General features: G+C 44.1%; 1 protein-coding gene across 2 annotated transcripts; it reads left to right on the top strand.

The window, feature by feature from the left end:
• The first annotated feature begins 15,921 nt into the window (after positions 1 to 15,921).
• On the top strand, positions 15,922 to 18,699 carry LOC106604306 (homeobox protein MSX-2). 2 transcript variants are annotated; one of them, XM_014198816.2, is made up of 3 exons: positions 15,922 to 16,199; positions 16,302 to 16,376; positions 17,336 to 18,699. In XM_014198816.2, the coding sequence occupies exons 1-3, from the start codon at positions 16,037 to 16,039 to the stop codon at positions 17,794 to 17,796; spliced, it is 699 nt and encodes a 232-aa protein (XP_014054291.1). In that variant the 5' UTR covers positions 15,922 to 16,036; the 3' UTR covers positions 17,797 to 18,699. The 2 variants fall into 2 exon arrangements, with proteins under 2 accessions (XP_014054291.1, XP_014054290.1); XM_014198815.2 differs by having other exon boundaries at positions 15,922 to 16,376.
• The last annotated feature ends 617 nt before the right edge of the window (positions 18,700 to 19,316 follow it).

Genomic DNA, 19,316 nt, shown 5'->3' with positions numbered 1-19,316 from the left:
TACCTGTAATGATTCCCCATTACCTCCTGTCTTTTCTCTACCTGTAATGATTCCCCATTACCTCCTGTTTCACCACTTCATGTAATGATTCCCCATTACCTCCTGTCTTTCCTCTACCTGTAATGATTCCCCATTACCTCCTGTCTTTCCTCTACCTGTAATGATTCCCCATTACCTCCTGTTTCACCACTTCATGTAATGATTCCCCATTACCTCCTGTCTTTCCTCTACCTGTAATGATTCCCCATTACCTCCTGTCTTTCCTCTACCTGTAATGATTCCCCATTACCTCCTGTCTTTTCTCTACCTTTAATGATTCCCCATTACCTCCTGTTTCACCACTTCATGTAATGATTCCCCATTACCTCCTGTCTTTCCTCTACCTGTAATGATTCCCCATTACCTCCTGTTTCACCACTTCATGTAATGATTCCCCATTACCTCCTGTCTTTCCTCTACCTGTAATGATTCCCCATTACCTCCTGTCTTTCCTCTACCTGTAATGATTCCCCATTACCTCCTGTCTTTCCTCTACCTGTAATGATTCCCCATTACCTCCTGTCTTTTCTCTACCTTTAATGATTCCCCATTACCTCCTGTTTCACCACTTCATGTAATGATTCCCCATTACCTCCTGTCTTTCCTCTACCTTTAATGATTCCCCATTACCTCCTGTCTTTCCTCTACCTTTAATGATTCCCCATTACCTCCTGTTTCACCGCTTCATGTAATGATTCCCCATTACCTCCTGTTTCACCGCTTCATGTAATGATTCCCCATTACCTCCTAACTGTCTTTCCTCTACCTGTAATGATTCCTGTCTTAATGACATCCCCCTCCTACCCACATTCATTACATTACCCTTCTCTGTCTCTTGGATACCATGAAGTTAGTTAAATAAATAAAAAATAGAATACACTCACTGGCCAGTCTATTACCGTAATTTCCGGACTATTGAGCGCACCTGAATATAAGCCGCACCCACTGAATACATTTTTTTTTTTTTTAACATAAATAAGCCGCACATGTCTATAAGCAGCAGGTGCCTACCAGTACATTGAAACAAATGAACTTTACACAGGCTTTAACGAAACACGGCTTGAAACAAAAATAAATAGGCTTTAACGAAACACGGCTTGTAACAAAAATAAATAGGCTTTAATGAAACACGGCTTGTAACAAAAAAATAAATAATTTGCAGTAAACAGTAGCCTACCAAGAAAGTCATTGGTCACTATCTTCCTCCTCCTGTGCACTGAAACCACTGAAGTCATCTCCTTTCAAAAAAAAAATGAAAGCGGGAAAAATCCATATATTAGCCGCGTCATTGTTTAAGCCGCGAGGTTCAAAGAGTGGGAAAAAAGTTGCGGCTTATAGTCCGGAAATTACGGTAGGTATATCCATCTAGTACTGGGTCAGATCCCCTTTTGCCTCCAGAACAGCCTATATTCTTTGGGGAATTCTACAAGGTGTAGGAAATGTTCCAAAGGGATGTTGGTCCATGTTGACGCCATGGCATCACGCAGTTGCTGCAGATTGGATGGTGGTACATTCATACCACCCTGCATCCCACTGCTGGCTTGCATCTGAAGCTAAGCAGGGTTGGTCCCTGGATGGGAGACCAGATGCTGCTGGAAGTGGGGTTGGAGGGCCAGTAGGAGGCACTCTTTCCTCTGGTCTAAAAAATATCCCAATGCCCCAGGGCAGTGATTGGGGACACTGCTCTGTGTCGGGTGCTGTCTTTCGGATGGGACGTTAAATGGGTGTCCTGACTCTCTGAGGTCATTGAAGATCCCATAGCACTTATCGTAAGAGTAGGGGTGTTAACCCCGGTGTCCTGGCTAAATTCCCAAGCTGTCCCTCATACCATCATGGTCACCTAATCATCCCCAGCTTACAATTGGCTCATTCATCCCCTTCTACTCTGTAACTATTCCTCAGGTTGTTGCTGTAAATGAGAATGTGTTCTCAGTCAACTTACCTGCTAAAATAACGGTAAAATAAAAATGTAAAAAATGATGTGAACAGCCTGTTCCATCTCATCCAAAGCTGCTCTATAGGGTTGAGGTCTGGAGGCTGCTCAAGTAAACTGAAATCGCTGTCATATTCCAGGCAATGTTTTTCCACTCCTCAACAGTCCAGTGTATGTGACGGCGTGCCCACTGGAGCCTCTTCTTCTTGTTTTTAGCTGATAGGAGTGGAACCCGGAGTGGTCGTCTGCTGCAATAGCCCGTCCGTGACAAGGATCATCGAGTTGCCCTTCTGCACACCACTGGATACCATGAAGGTAGTTAAATATGCCCCGTTATCTGTCTGTTTGTGGCCCGCCTCTTAGCTTGCATGATTCTTGCCATTCTCCTTGGACCTCTCTGATTAACAAGCTGTTTTCGCCCACAGGATTGCCGCTGACTGCATGTTTTCTGTTTGTCGCACCATTATCGGTAAACCCTAGACCAGGGCTCTCCAATCCTGTTCCTGGAGAGCTACCATCCTGTAGGTTTTCACTCCAACCTTAATCTAGCACACCTGATTCTAATAATTAGCTGTTTGGTAAACTGAATCAGGTTAGTTACAGCTGGGGTTGGAGTTAAAACCTACAGGATGGTAGCTCTCCAAGAACAGGGTTGGAGTTAAAACCTACAGGATGGTAGCTCTCCAAGAACAGGGTTGGAGAGCCCTGACCTAGACACTGTAGTGTGTGAAAAGCCCAGGCGGGCATCTGTTTCTGAGATAGTGGATCCGACGCACCTGGCACTAATGATCATACCACGCTCAAAGTCACTTAGGTCACTTGTTTTGCCCATTCTAACGTTTAATCAAGCAGTACCTGAATGCCTTGATGCCCGTCTGCCTGCTTTATATAGCCAGTCTCTGTCTAGGAGCTATCTTTGCTGATGCAGTAGGCCTACATAACAGCAACTTCTGAAAAGGGTACGCCACAGGTGATATCTTGCTTGCATCAATCTTACACATACTAATTCTACGTAACTTAGGCTTTTGACATTGGGAGTAAGAAGAGTTGGAAGGATATGACACATCCCAAATGGCACCCTATTCCCTTTATAGTGTACTACTTTTGACCAGAGCCCTATGGAAAGTAGCCGTGGGAAGTAGGGTTGCTGAGGGTGCTGCACGCCCGTATGAGCGGACAAAAATAGTCGTCTACAGTGCAGGGAGACCATTTTTTACAGCACCCCCACCCCTAAACATCTCTCTTCCTGCAGGGCTCTGGTCAAAAGTAGCACACTATGTAGGGACCAGTGGCGGCTGCTGAGGGGAGGATGGCTCATAATAATGGCTGCAATGAACCGAATAGAATGGCATCAAACCATGTGTTTGATATATTTGATACCATTCCACTATTACCACAAGCCCATCCTCCCCAATTAAGGTGCCACCAACCTCCTGTGGAAGGGAATAGGTTGTAGCAGGAAGCTTTTAGTGGTACAGTATGGCACCAACAATCCCCAGTATATTTACTAAGAGTGTTAGGAGTACAGTGTTGTGGATAAAGACATTCTCAGGAGGTGATTAAGGTCTAAACAGCCCAGTTCAGTGTAAGGTCTGAACAGATCTTCTAATCAAGGCTGTGGTTTGAGACAGACTGGTGGTAGACTATGGCGGCTCTACCTCCCAACCACACAACCCTAGCCTCAGCATTGGTCTTGTTGTTCACTGTATTGTTGATGTGGAGAGGCTGTTTTCTCTATCACTCTATACTCTATTGAGTGTTTACTCTATTGCTGGGATTGTTCCTGACCCCACTCCCCCCAGTGTTGTTTATATGGAGAGGTTTCTGGTCTCTTAGGCTAGTCCTGAGAATGGAGTGTGTTGTATTAAAAAACCATTAGGCATAGCCTGAGTGCCTGTCTGTTTGTGCTATAATGCCAACTCAATAAGCAATAGAGTTGTCAAGAACACACACAGACCTGGAACCAGGCTAGGAGAGACCCACCCTGTTAGATTGCAGTAGCATGCTAAGCTGAAAGAGCTGGTGAACACTATTCAACCTGATCGACCGCCAAACTCAACTACACTGAACAAAAATATAAACAGAACATGTAAAGTGTTGGTCCCATGTTTCATGAGCTGAAATAAAATATCCATGAAATGTACTGTACGCACAAAAGCTTATTTCTCTCACATTTTGTGCACAAATTTGTTTACATCCCTGTTAGTGAGCATTTCTCCTTTGCCAAGATAATCCATCAAGCTGACAGGTGTGGCATATCAAGAAGATGATTAAACAGAATGATCATTACACAGGTGCACCTTGTGCTGGGGACAATAAAAGGCCACTATAAAATGTGCCGTTTTGTCACACAACACAATGCCACAGTTTTGAGGGAACGTGCAATTGGAATGCTGACTGCAGGAATGTCCAACAGAGCTGTTGCCAGAGAATTTAATGTACATGTCTCTACCATAAGCCACATCCAACTTTGTTTTAGAGAATTTGGCAGTACATCGAACTGGCCTCACAACCGCAGACCACGTGTAACCACACCAGCCCAGGACCTCTACATCCGGCTTCTTCACCTGCGGGATCGTCTGAGACCAGCCACCCGGACAGCTGAGAAACTGAGGAGTATTTCTGTCTGTAATAAAGGCATTTTGTGTGGAAAAACTCATTCTTATTGGCTGGGACTGGCTTCCCAGTGGGTGTGCCTATGCCCTCCCAGACCCACCCATGGCTGCGCCCCTGCCCACTCGTGAAATCCATAGATTATGGCCTAATGAATTTATTTCAATTGACTGATTTCCTCATTATGAGCTGTAACTCAGTAAAATAGTTGAAATTGTTGCATGTTGCATATTTTAGTTCAGTATATATCAATCGTATTGGCTGGTCCCGTGTGGCTCAGTTGGTGTTTGCAACGCCAGGGTTGTGGGTTCGATTCCCACGGGGGACCAGTACGGGGAAGAAAAAAAAGTATGAAATGTATGCATTCACTACTGTAAGTTGCTCTGGATAAGAGTGTCTGCTAAATGACTAAAATGTAATGTAAATGGCTGTGTGTTTGTGTCAGAGTCCCAGTCGCAAAGCCTATGCTTAGTGCTATTACTCACTTGGGTGAGTTGGGGATTGAGGATGGGTGGCATTCATCACATCCTAAAGCCACACACACACACAGTCTATGTAAGTGAGCCATGATCCCAGCCCTGATTAGCCACAGTGATGCTTACAGCAGGCCTCCTCTGAGTGTTTCTGGTGATTAGCCCCAGTGATGCTTACAGCGGGCCTCCTCTCTGAGTGTTTCTGGTGATTAGCCCCAGTGATGCTTACAGCAGGCCTCCTCTGAGCGTTTCTGGTGATTAGCCCCAGTGATGCTTACAGCAGGCCTCCTCTCTGAGCGTTTCTGGTGATTAGCCCCAGTGATGCTTACAGCGGGCCTCCTCTCTGAGTGTCTCTGGTGATTAGCCCCAGTGATGCTTACAGCAGGCCTCCTCTCTGAGCGTTTCTGGTGATTAGCCCCAGTGATGCTTACAGCAGGCCTCCTCTCTGAGCATCTCTGGTGATTAGCCCCAGTGATGCTTACAGCAGGCCTCCTCTCTGAGTGTCTCTGGTGATTAGCCCCAGTGATGCTTACAGCGGGCCTCCTCTCTGAGCGTTTCTGGTGATTAGCCCCAGTGATGCTTACAGCGGGCCTCCTCTCTGAGTGTTTCTGGTGATTAGCCCCAGTGATGCTTACAGCAGGCCTCCTCTCTGAGCGTTTCTGGTGATTAGCCCCAGTGATGCTTACAGCAGGCCTCCTCTCTGAGCATCTCTGGTGATTAGCCCCAGTGATGCTTACAGCAGGCCTCCTCTCTGAGTGTCTCTGGTGATTAGCCCCAGTGATGCTTACAGCGGGCCTCCTCTCTGAGCGTTTCTGGTGATTAGCCCCAGTGATGCTTACAGCAGGCCTCCTCTCTGAGTGTCTGGTGATTAGCCCCAGTGATGCTTACAGCGGGCCTCCTCTCTGAGCATCTCTGGTGATTAGCCCCAGTGATGCTTACAGCAGGCCTCCTCTCTGAGCGTTTCTGGTGATTAGCCCCAGTGATGCTTACAGCAGGCCTCCTCTCTGAGTGTCTCTGGTGATTAGCCCCAGTGATGCTTACAGCAGGCCTCCTCTCTGAGCATCTCTGGTGATTAGCCCCAGTGATGCTTACAGCGGCCTCCTCTCTGAGCATCTCTGGTGATTAAAGGTTGTGGTCAAGAATTAGATTTTCTTTCGTCTCTATTTTTCTTTCCAGTCTGATGCCAAGACTACGTCTTATTGAGATCATGTTCTGTAGTCAGAACATGCAAGTACCTCCGGTCCAACCCTTCTTCCACTACCTTTCTGCAATTTTTTTTATTGAACCTTTATTTAACTAGGCAAGTCAGTTAAGAACAAATTCCTATTTGCAATGATGGCCAAATCCTAACCCGGATGACGCTGGGCAAATTATGCGCCGCCCTATGGGACTCCCAATCACAGCCGGTTGTGATACAGCCTGGAATCGAACCAGGGTCTGTAGTGACACCTCTAGCACCGAAATGCAGTGCCTTAGACTGCTGCCCCAATCGGGAGATTAATATAGAACTTATCTTATGCTAATTTGACCTTATTCAATATGTTTGATAAGGGCCTTATTAAAATTAACTGGTTTGAAAACATGTGCATCCCCAAAGGTGTGTGTTTCCTTTCAAGTCTCCTCATACACCTTAGAGAGCGAGGGAGGGAGAAAGGTTGCATCCCAAATGACCTATATTCTCTATAGAGTGGACCCTATGGGCCCTGGTCAAAAGTAGTGGAAGAAGACTCGTTACGCCAGGAGCAAACTGAGCTGTAATGCTGTATTTAGAGAAACAGGAAAAACACAAACTGTCATTACTTGTGTCCCAACTCAACCCTATACTCAAACCTGTGTCCCAACTCAGTGGTCCCCTATAGGGGGATGCATCCTATCTGTCATTACCTTCGCTGGAGAATACACTGCATAGTCAATAGCATACATTCTCTGCAGATCTTCTCATACATACTGTATACATGTAGGGCACTTCTACCATACTGTATACATGTAGGGCACCTCTAACATACCGTATACATGTAGGGCACTTCTACCTTACTGTATACATGTAGGGCACTTCTACCTTACTGTATACATGTAGGGCACTTCTACCTGACTGTATACATGTAGGGCACTTCTACCTTACTGTATACATGTAGGGCAGTTCTTCCTTACTGTATACATGTAGGGCACTTCTACCTTACTGTATACATGTAGGGCACTTCTACCTTATTGTATACATGTAGGGCACTTCTACCTTACTGTATACATGTAGGGCACCTCTACCTTACTGTATACATGTAGGGCACTTCTACCATACTGTATACATGTAGGGCACTTCTACCTTACTGTATACATGTAGGGCACTTCTACCATACTGTATACATGTAGGGCACTTCTACCTTACTGTATACATGTAGGGCACTTCTACCTTACTGTATACATGTAGGGCACTTCTACCATACTGTATACATGTAGGGCACTTCTACCTTACTGTATACATGTAGGGCACTTCTACCTTACTGTATACATGTAGGGCACTTCTACCTTACTGTATACATGTAGGGCACTTCTACCTTATAGTATACATGTAGGGCACTTCTACCTTACTGTATACATGTAGGGCACTTCTTCCATACTGTATACATGTAGGGCACCTCTACCATACCGTATACATGTAGGGCACTTCTACCATACTGTATACATGTAGGGCACTTCTACCTTACTGTATACATGTAGGGCACTTCTACCTTACTGTATACATGTAGGGCACTTCTACCTTACTGTATACATGTAGGGCACTTCTACCTTACTGTATACATGTAGGGCACTTCTACCTTACTGTATACATGTAGGGCACTTCTATCATACTGTATACATGTAGGGCACTTCTACCTTACTGTATACATGTAGGGCACTTCTACCTTACTGTATACATGTAGGGCACTTCTATCATACTGTATACATGTAGGGCACTTCTACCTTACTGTATATGCTAATGACATGCTTCAAATTGGTTGATTAAGGAGATGGAGGAGGTATTGAGTTATATTAGTCTGATGGACAATTAAATCTTCTCAATGTGTTATGTCATGAGGTGTGTGTGTGTGTGTGTGTGTGTGTGTGTGTGTGTGTGTGTGTGTGTGTGTGTGTGTGTGTGTGTGTGTGTGTGTGTGTGTGTGTGTTGGTTTGACTTTGCTAGTCTGACTTTGAAGATAAATTATATTTTGGATGTTACCATAGGTTATTTGACATTTAAACTGCCATAATTTGCAAAAAGATCAGACGCACTCAATATTTTAAAAACAGAGCTGTTGTCCTTTAAATGTTGTGTCGTTAGAATTGGTTAAAAACATTTTTTTAAATAACATACCATACAAATCAGCTGTTTTCCTGAAATTGGATCTGTTTTTGTTGCTTGGTCAGGTTTTAGTCTGTTTTTGTTGCTTGGTCAGGTTTTAGTCTGTTTTTGTTGCTTGGTCAGGGTTTAGTCTGTTTTTGTTGCTTGGTCAGGGTTTAGTCTGTTTTTGTTGCTTGGTCAGGGTTTAGTCTGTTTTTGTTGCTTGGTCAGGTTTTAGTCTGTTTTTGTTGCTTGGTCAGGGTTTAGTCTGTTTTTGTTGCTTGGTCAGGGTTTAGTCTGTTTTTGTTGCTTGGTCAGGGTTTAGTCTGTTTTTGTTGCTTGGTCAGGTTTTAGTCTGTTTTTGTTGCTTGGTCAGGGTTTTAGTCTGTTTTTGTTGCTTGGTCAGGGTTTTAGTCTGTTTTTGTTGCTTGGTCAGGGTTTAGTCTGTTTTTGTTGCTTGGTCAGGGTTTAGTCTGTTTTTGTTGCTTGGTCAGGGTTTTAGTCTGTTTTTGTTGCTTGGTCAGGTTTTAGTCTGTTTTTGTTGCTTGGTCAGGGTTTAGGAGTTGAATAAAAAGTTGTTAACTACCCTGTAAAGCTACAATACAGTAAGTCTGAGGGAGTTAGAAACAACAACCAACACAAGTATGAGTTTACACTGGGCAACCATAATGTCCTGCATTGTCCAAACACTGTAATTGCTCTGACATGCTTACTAGTAATCATATTTTTACATCCTTAATGAGAAATGAGGTCTGATTTTGTTGACAGTGCTGAGCCAGAGTTGTGGTTCCAGCTGTTTTAGGGCCCCTGGGGTTATATTGATGATTTGGTGCAATAAGCAAACAGTGGGAAAATATACCAGCAAAACTAAACCCACTATAAATTCTTCCCTGGAAAGTGGTTACAATTCACACATTTATTGTGATTAGGAACCAGTGGTCACTGGAATTTGGTCATTTAGAATTGGGGGACCAGAGGAAAAGAACATGGATGTTTAATGCAGACATGCGAACACACTCCCACACGTCTTATGTACTCGACTGTACTGTGAGAGCATTTTATACCGTGTGTTTATTCACAGTGCTCTAGAAAGAAAATTGGTGGAGGTTATGCTATAACATAATCAAATGGCACCCTATTCCCTACATAGTGCACTACTTTTGACCAGAGCCCTATGTAGGGAATTGGGTGCCATTTGATAATGCAAGCCCTGTGTGCCCTAAATGAACCAGAAAGCACTGGCTTTCCCAGTTCATTTCTACTTAGGAAAGAACTCTTTTCACTGTTGTTTTTATAATTCAATCCTAGATCTAAACTATACTTATAATTCAATCAAAATGTGGGTTAAGTTAACTTTAAGTTTATTTTGACTTTTGTCGTCAAACCCTTTTCTGTGGACGCAGCTTGACAGGTACTGAATGAAAAATTAGGCTTAGATTATATTGTCCATTGAAGTCTGGAAAATATCCTTCCAGACACAGTGAGAGAGACCGTGTGGGTCAGTCTGTTTAGAATAGGTTGTTCAACTCAGTGATTTGCCAGTTTTAACCTGTCTCCAGACCTGTTATTACTAAGAGGTCTCTGAAACAGTCAGGTACACCATGTACTTTCAGAAGAGGTTCTTCTAACTATTAACCCTCCTTAGGGTTGACAGCTGTAATAAGGGGTTGTCTTGGTGACCAGCCTATAGAGGAGGACATCAGTCTTACGGTAGCTTCGGCCTGTAGCTACTTTCTGGTTTTCCTCAAGGATTCTAATCCATAGCTCAGACACACCGGTAGGATTTTCAAATATTTGACTGCCGACAGTACTTAGCACCTCTGAACAGAGTGTCGGCAGTCAATCTTAAAATCCTCCAAACCAGAAGGTGGCAGGAGCGTTGCACTAACTCGGCAGCTGTTTCATGGAAACTAATCCATTGTGATTGAATTATAATGTCAATACTAGCTACAGTGGTTAGCTAGCTTGGAGGAATTATTTAGTGTTGTGCATTGCATCTGTGCACTTAGCTAGCTACCATCCCATAGCCTACATTGCATATGAAGTGTAACTGGCTCATGACATTTAACTGTGGATTTACAGAGAAAATGGCCTTTTGTTGTCACTCCTGTTGGCTCCCCCACGTGGGGTTCCGCGCTCTCTGATTGGCTCAAAGTCAAGTTGTTGGCCACTGACAAGATTGCGATTCTAAAAGTAGAATCAATAGGGCGGCAGGTAGCCTAGTGGTTAGAGCGTTGGGCTAGTAACTGAAAGGTTGCTGGATAAAATCCCAGAGCTGACAAGGTAAAAATCTGTCGTTCTACCCCTGAACATGGCAGTTAACCTACTGTTCCCTGGCAAGCTGTCATTGTAAATAAGAATTTGTTCTTAACTGACTTGCCTAGTTAAATAAAAAATGGTATTTATATAGATTTGTCACTACCGGGTTTCCACACAGCAGGTATTGCTTTTGTTCTAGCAAGAGAAGGAACGGCCTCCCACTGTGATAAGTGAGATTCGGGTTTCATGCTTTTTTTATATACAGTGCCTTGCGAAAGTATTCGGCCCCCTTGAACTTTTCGACCTTTTGCCACATTTCAGGCTTCAAACATAAAGATATAAAACTGTATTTTTTTGTGAAGAATCAACAACAAGTGGGACACAATTATGAAGTGGAACGAAATGTATTGGATATTTCAAACTTTTTTAACAAAAAAAAAATGAAAAATTGGCCGTGCAAAATTATTCAGCCCCTTTACTTTCAGTGCAGCAAACTCTCTCCAGAAGTGCAGTGAGGATCTCTGAATGATCCAATGTTGACCTAAATGACTAATGATGATAAATAGAATCCACCTGTGTGTAATCAAGTCTCCGTATAAATGCACCTGCTCTGTGATAGTCTTAGAGGTCCGTTTAAAGCGCAGAGAGCATCATGAAGAACAAGGAACACACCAGGCAGGTCCGAGATACTGTTGTGGAGAAGTTTAAAGCCGGATTTGGTTACAAAAAGATTTCCCAAGCTTTAAACATCCCAAGGAGCACTGTGCAAGCGATAATATTGAAATGGAAGGAGTATCAGACCACTGCAAATCTACGAAGACCCAGCCGTCCCTCTAAACTTTCAGCTCATACAAGGAGAAGACTGATCAGAGATGCAGCCAAGAGGCCCATGATCACTCTGGATGAACTGCAGAGATCTACAGCTGAGGTGGGAGACTCTGTCCATAGGACAACAATCAGTCGTATACTGCACAAATCTGGCCTTTATGGAAGAGTGGCAAGAAGAAAGCCATTTCTTAAAGATATCCATAAAAAGTGTCGTTTAAAGTTTGCCACTAGCCACCTGGGAGACACACCAAACATGTGGAAGAAGGTGCTCTGGTCAGATGAAACCAAAATCGAACTTTTTGGCAACAATGCAAAACGTTATGTTTGGCGTAAAAGCAACACAGTTCATCACCCTGAACACACCATCCCCACTGTCAAACATGGTGGTGGCAGCATCATGGTTTGGGCCTGCTTTTCTTCAGCAGGGGCAGGGAAGATGGTTAACATTTATGGGAAGATGGATGGAGCCAAATACAGGACCATTCTGGAAGAATACCTGATGGAGTCTGCAAAAGACCTGAGACTGGGACGGAGATTTGTCTTCCAACAAGACAATGATCCAAAACATAAAGCAAAATCTACAATAGAATGGTTCACAAATAAACATATCCAGGTGTTAGAATGGCCAAGTCAAAGTCCAGACCTGAATCCAATCGAGAATCTGTGGAAAGAACTGAAAACTGCTGTTCACAAACGCTCTCCATCCAACCTCACTGAGCTCGAGCTGTTTTGCAAGGAGGAATGGGCAAAAATTTCAGTCTCTCGATGTGCAAAACTGATAGAGACATACCCCAAACGACTTACAGCTGTAATCGCAGCAAAAGGTGGCGCTACAAAGTATTAACTTAAGGGGGCTGAATAATTTTGCACGCCCAATTTTTCAGTTTTTTATTTGTTAAAAAAGTTTGAAATATCCAATAAATTTCGTTCCACTTCATGATTGTGTCCCACTTGTTGTTGATTCTTCACAAAAAAGTACAGTTTTATATCTTTATGTTTGAAGCCTGAAATGTGGCAAAAGGTCGAAAAGTTCAAGGGGGCCGAATACTTTCGCAAGGCACTGTATATAATATTTCTATTCACAATGAATGACAGATAAAATGTAAAGATGTCAATTTTTCCGGTGCTTCATGCTTAAGGGACTTTGTCCTTGCTACTGACACCTCAGGCTAGTTTCTGGACTGGATTAGACCTGGGTTTTTAGTGAAGCAAGTATTGTTGTACAGAAAATAGCATTCAATAAAATGCCAATTTGCTGTACAACAATATAGACCCTTCCCCTGGTTTCTAGAATAAGAGACTGCCTATTGTGACCTCAGGCTTGCTTCTGGGTGTAACAGCGGTCATACAAAGGGGACCAAGGCACGGCGTTTAAAGTGCTCATATTTTACTTTAATAAAACATTAAATCAAAAACAACAAAAACGACCGTCAACAGTTCTGTCAGGTTACAAGGAACAAAACAGAAAACAACTACCCACAAAACCCAAAGGAAAAACAGGCTGCCTAAGTATGGCTTCCAATCAGAGACAACGATAGACACCTGCCTCTGATTGGAAACCATACCCGGCCAAAACCTAGAAAACAAAAACATAGAATGCCCACCCCACACCCTGACCTAACCACATAGAGAAACAAACCCTCTCTCTCAGGTCAGGGCGTGACACTGGGGTAGATTAGACCAGGGTCTATGCTGAAGCAATTAGGATAAAAAATTGTCGAGCAGAAAACACCATTCAAATAGAATTGCATTATTAAAGAGGAGACAGAGTAAAGCTGCTAGTCTATGCCCCATAGCCATTCCTTCCCCCTGGTCTCTAGGTCTAGGAAACCATGTATTTTAGTTTCCTAATGGCTAAAGATACACTAGCTTAACTCAGAAAGGCGGATCCGGCAGAGAGCTCTGTGTGTGTGTGTGTGTGTGTGTGTGTGTGTGTGTGTGTGTGTGTGTGTGTGTGTGTGTGTGTGTGTGTGTGTGTGTGTGTGTGTGTGTGTGTGTGTGTGTGTGTGTGTGTGTGTGTGTGTGGCAGTGTTAATTGTATGGTATCTAATCAATGGGACTGAGGGTTGTAGGGGTCTGGAGCTCAAAGCTCACGCTGGACTCCTGGCACGCTGACCTTTAGGTGGACGACCAGAGAGATTTGAACACATTCCCTTAAGGCTGGCCGTCTGTCTATCTGTAGAGTCAAGGAGGAGGGGACAGTGTCTATCCCCAATCAGACAGACCCCTGCTGGGCTTGGTGTGGCCACATTGCCCCCTTTACCAGGGATAGGAATCAGAGGAGAGGAGAGGAGAGGAAAGAGGAGAGAAGAAGGGAAGAGAGGAGAGGAGATGACTAATGGGTGGAATCTAAGGATGCCAACATCAGTGAACTTTTCTTGTGCTCTGATATCAACCTCACGCTCTTCTCTCTCCTTCACTGCCTTTCCAGCTAATTGCCTTTTCTCGTCAACTCATTAAGCTACTATAATTATCTTGGAGGCGTGAATACGCTTCCTCTTATTCCTCCTGACCCAGCTAAACTATGACACACACACCTACACAAACACAGACGTACACAAACACAGATCACGCAATTCACAGTGGGAAACCGCAAGGCAGGGACTGGTGTTGCTGTAAACACACACACACACACACACACAAGCATTATTTAAGTGCCTCCAGTGTGTCTGGGCTGTGCTCTGTAATCAGTTGAGGATTAGTGTGGTGGTGTCAGCCCCTCGCCCCCCCGCGTCATTAGGCTTTTACGGATCTCTGTGTGTGTGTGTGTGTGTGTGTGTGTGTGTGTGTGTGTGTGTGTGTGTGTGTGTGTGTGTGTGTGTGTGTGTGTGTGTGTGTGTGTGTGTGTGTGTGTGTGTGTGCGTGCGTGCTTGTGTTTGTGTGTGTGAGCGCGGACATGCATCATTTCTAGATTTTCAGGATAATGCATTTGTTTGAATAGCATCATTGATCTCTACAGGACAGAGATGCTTTGTCTTGGAAGATTATATTTATTATTATTATTATTATTATTCTGTACTGGGATATCTACTGTTTAATCATACGCGCAGACCTACAGGTACATCTGAGCTTTATGCACACACACGCACGCACGCACGCACGCCCGCCCGCCCGCCCCGCCCGCCCGCCCGCCCGCCCGCACGCACGCACGCACGCACCCACGCACGCACACACACACACACACACACACACACACACAGCCTAACCTGACAGCGCTGCTCAGTCTGAGTGATGATAGACTGAGGCTAATGTGAACGGGCGCCACACACCTCAGGAAGGTAGTAATTTACCTTCATTACCCTTAAAAATCCTGCTTAAATGAGACGGATTCCACACTCCTAATTACAAGGTGTTAATAACAACAATGGAATGACAGTCATTTACTAACCTGCTATCGGGCCCTGATCAAAAGTAATGCACTGCATAGGGAATAGGGTGCCATTTGGGACCCTGGTTGACTGACATACTTCTTATTGATTACCATTGTGATTGACTACCAAAGTGATGTTTAAGGTCATAGCGAGTTTAAACATGAGTAGAGAGACTTTTCAGGGCTCCATGGAGCCAGAGCTGTGTCCTTTGACTGTGTTGAAATGGTAACACAACACTTAAGTTGTTTCTCTGGTCCGCTTTCATCTTCCTGCCACCGACCGACGTCCAGAGACAAGTTATGATGACACATAGGCCTATACACACACACATCAAGCTAATAGCAGAGAGGGAGGTACAGTAGTAGGACGGGGCTCAACCTCTAATATATCACTACAATCAGCTCCCTATCAGCAGCACTGGACTAGTCTGCAAGTGAGATAGCACAGGGCTGACCCTGGCAAAAACACTCCCGTGATTGAAATCGGGGCGTGGTCTGTGGATCTGTCTCCGTCCTTACGTTCGTATGTACAAGCTGAAACGAGTCACCTTCGACTCCTCATGGCAGCTTTCTGTCATTGTTTCTGACGGTTCAGAATCATAACAACACATGCTTTCAGCCCCCTATGGATGCTGTGCATCATTTTCGTGATGTTGTCAGTCAACCTGCTGTCTATTTACTAAGGCAATGGGCTATTTTTCATCATTGATTCATGTCCTTCATTTGTTGAATGTAGAATATTTTTAATTATATTAATTCTTAAAATATAAATGATATAATTTATTCTGGGAAAATGGGGTTAAGCAGGCCTAATCTTCATATTTGAGGAATAGCCTTCATTGAGGGAATGAAGCATGAACTAGTTCTCAGATATTTCCCCTCCACATCCTCCTTCTCACGCAGTTAGCGGTAAATTAGCCTCGTGTTTACCCGGCCAAGTGTTTACGCGGAGTGGAGTGTGTCTCGAGGGTCTCTTTAACCTCAAGACCCCCCAGGACCACACCCAAATCCCCCAAACTCACAGGCCAATCACAAGTCTCCTTCCGCCTCTACAGTTTTTTCAGGGTTTTAATTGGTTGAAAGTCCCAGTACTTTAAACACGCGTTCTCATGAGTTTAGAGTAGACACAGACTTCAGAAGTTGAGAAATTGTTGTTGACTCCGCGGACAACAGTTGAGATGCGCATATTGTTGTTTACTTGAAGCATGGATTCTCCAGTAGATTCGAAAGATGGCTTTTCAACGTATGAGGACACTCCTCCACCGAGGCAGTTTAAGGAGCGCAAAACACCTTTATCACCTTTACCTTTCAGTGTGGAAGCGATCATGTTGGATACGACTCATAGCGAAGGAGGGAGACGCGACAGCGGTACGATAATCTCTCCCCTGGGGAATTACTCTATATCGGTGTCCAGACAGCCGTCTAGTCCAGAATACTTTATTCACAATTTTGACCCGTCTTCTTCGCCAGTTAAATCAGAGACGTCGGAACCAGGGGACTGTGCGTCATGGATGTCACCGCGGTGCAGGTTGTCTCCAGCGCTCAGTAAGTGCTCAACCTTATACTATAGAAGAGTTATTGAATAGCCTACGGCCTGGTATATTTTTGTCCCATGCTGATCTACTGGGAAATATCCGTTATTTGTGTTTTCTAATGTATTTTAAAGTTGTAGCCTATGTGGAAATAAGATAACTTTAAAATAGAATTGGAAAAGTCTTAGTGTGCAGTAGTTTTATACCATTCCATCTACAGATCAATATCATTCAATACATTGCATATCATCAGGGGAGAAGGTTTAATTAATGTATTTGTGTATATACACTGAGTATACCAAACATTAGGAACACCTTCCTGATATTGAGTTGCACTCCCCCTTTTGCCCTCAGAACAGCCACAATTCGTTGGGCCATGGACTCTACAAGGTGTAGAAAGCGTTCCACAGGGATGCTGGCAATGTTGACCCCAATGCTTTTGTGTTGGCTGGATGTTATTTGGGTGGTGGACCATTCTTGAGCACACAGGAAAATGTTGAGCATGAAAAACCCAGCAGCGTTGCAGTTCTTGGCACAAGCCAGTGCTCCTGGCTCCTACTACCAGACCCCGTTCAAAAACACTTCAATCTGTTGTCTGGCCCATTCACCCTCCGAATGTCACACACACAATCCATGTCTCAATTGTCTCCAGGCTTAAAAATCCTTCTTTAAACATATCTCCTCCCCTTCATCTACACTGATTTGAAGTGGATTTACCAAGTGACATCAATAAGTGATCATAGCTTTCACCTCGTCAGTCTATGTCATGGAAAGAGCAGGTGTTCTTAATGTTTCCCTCTTTCTCTCCCTCTTTCTCTCCCTTTCCCTCCCTCTTCCCCTCCCATTTTACCTCCCTCTTTCCCTCTTTCCCTCCCTCCCTCCCTCATCACCTCCCATTTTACCTCCCTCTTTCCCTCCTTCCCTCCCTCTTCCCCTCCCATTTTACCTCCCTCTTTCCCTCCCTCCCTCTAGACCAGGTCAATCCCTCCTTGAAGAAACACAAGACCAACAGGAAGCCCCGGACCCCCTTCACCACCTCCCAGCTCCTGTCCTTGGAGAGGAAGTTCCATCATAAACAGTACCTGTCCATCGCTGAGCGGGCTGAGTTCTCCTCCTCCCTGTCCCTCTCAGAGACCCAGGTCAAGATCTGGTTCCAGAACCGACGGGCTAAAGCCAAGAGACTGCAGGAGGCAGACGTGGAGAAACTCAAGATGGCCGCCGCAGGTGTTGGATCCAAGCCAGGGTTCTATCCCCCGGGGTTCTCCTCGCTGCCGTTCCCCCTCTGTGTCAGTCTGGAGGGTCTGGGTGGGGGGGTCTCAGGGATGTGCGGAGGACAGGGGTACCCCTTCAGACGTACCACTCTGTTAACAACAGTACCACATCTGGGGGTGTACACCTCACCTGTAGGGTACGGACTCTTCCACCTGTCCTGAGGTGTGTGTGTGTGTGTGTGTGTGTGTGTGTGTGTGTGTGTGTGTGTGTGTGTGTGTGTGTGTGTGTGTGTGTGTGTGTGTGTGCGCGTATGCGATGAACCTTACAACAAGATATTAAATCGTACCCTAACTCTCAGGGGTGCTTTGAATATAGTGTGCTGGACCTACTTAGATATATTCAAGAGATGTGGAAGTGTACATTGTTATACGGTACCTTGTGTTCCCTGGTTTGTTATGGAAGTGACTAGCGCATCAGAACACCCATAGTACAAGCATCATTGCAGGGTAATTGTTAATTTATTCTATAGCCCTGACCTCCTGACCTGTGCTGTATTTGCCAAAGCTAGTTGGATCGTTCCCAAAGGATATTGATCTGGTTCTCCCGTTTGTCTGATCACTCCGTAAATGCCAGATTATCTCTATAATAGCATTATTGATGTCTCTGTTTTTGCCCTTCCTGTCTTTGGGAAAGTTTATTTTTAGACTTTCATATTTGTGATATACATATAGAACAACATATTTATTGAATAAATGTAATATAATTAAGCAGTAAGAGTCAAGGGTGTGTGGTATATGGCCAATATACCATGGCTTGGGGTTATTCTTAACCACGACGCAACGCGGAGTGCCTGGACACAGCCCTTAGCCGTGGTATATTGGCCATATATCACAAACCCCTGAGGTTCCTTATTGCTATTATAAACTGGTTACCAACATAATTAGAATAGTAAAAATACATGTTTTGTCATACCCATGGTATACTGTCTGATATACCACGGCTGTCAGCCAATCAGGATTCAGGGCTCGAACCACCCAGTTTATAATATATATTTTATGAAGTGTATCTACAAGTGTAAATAGTTTGTGGTCTAATGTTGAATATAAATCTGGTTATTTGCTGAGTATAACATCTAGTCTTTTGATTTGGTGTCACCTTCTCTTCTTGTAGTTACAGTATGTATTTTAGTCATGATTATGCTTCTACGTCTGGTAAATACAAAGAACAAATTGCTTAAATTCGACAGAATTTCATATGCAAGTGGATTGTTTAATCATGTATCGATCTGATTGTTTGTTTGATCCGACCTTTAACTTTGTACCTGGAGCTGGACACAGTGGACGGATAAGAAAAACATTTTAATAACATGTGTAGATGCTGTCTAAAAATGTGGGACAATCAGAATATGGACAAGATCAGAACAAAGGACGCATGTAAGGGCCAGGTATAAATTAGGCTTTAGCATTAGTGGGGGAGGTAGATTTAACCAGTTAGGTCAGCTAATAGCTAGATATATTAAACCAGTTAGGTCAACTATTAGCTAGATATATTAAACCAGTTAGGTCAGCTAATAGCTAGATATATTACTACTGTAATAATGTTTGGAAACGTTGAAGTCGGCCCCTCCCCCTCTGAGGCTTTTCCTCAAGCTGGCGGTCTTAGAGGAAATGAGCCAATGTCATTACACGAGGAACCATAACACATTAGACCAATCATCTATGGTATTTAACCCCTAATCCCT

This window comes from Salmo salar, chromosome ssa05 (assembly GCF_905237065.1).
Source record: "Salmo salar chromosome ssa05, Ssal_v3.1, whole genome shotgun sequence".
In the NCBI taxonomy this organism is placed as follows: domain Eukaryota; kingdom Metazoa; phylum Chordata; class Actinopteri; order Salmoniformes; family Salmonidae; genus Salmo; species Salmo salar.
This window is presented reverse-complemented; position numbering and strand designations above follow the sequence as displayed.

Bases quoted from the DNA above. Each gene is read 5' to 3' on its own strand.
- LOC106604306 (XM_014198815.2), top strand. From the start codon at position 16,037: ATGGATTCTCCAGTAGATTCGAAAGATGGCTTTTCAACGTATGAGGAC. The intron at 16,377-17,335 runs GTAAGTGCTCAA...CCCTCCCTCTAG, and splicing joins CAGGTTGTCTCCAGCGCTCA to ACCAGGTCAATCCCTCCTTG.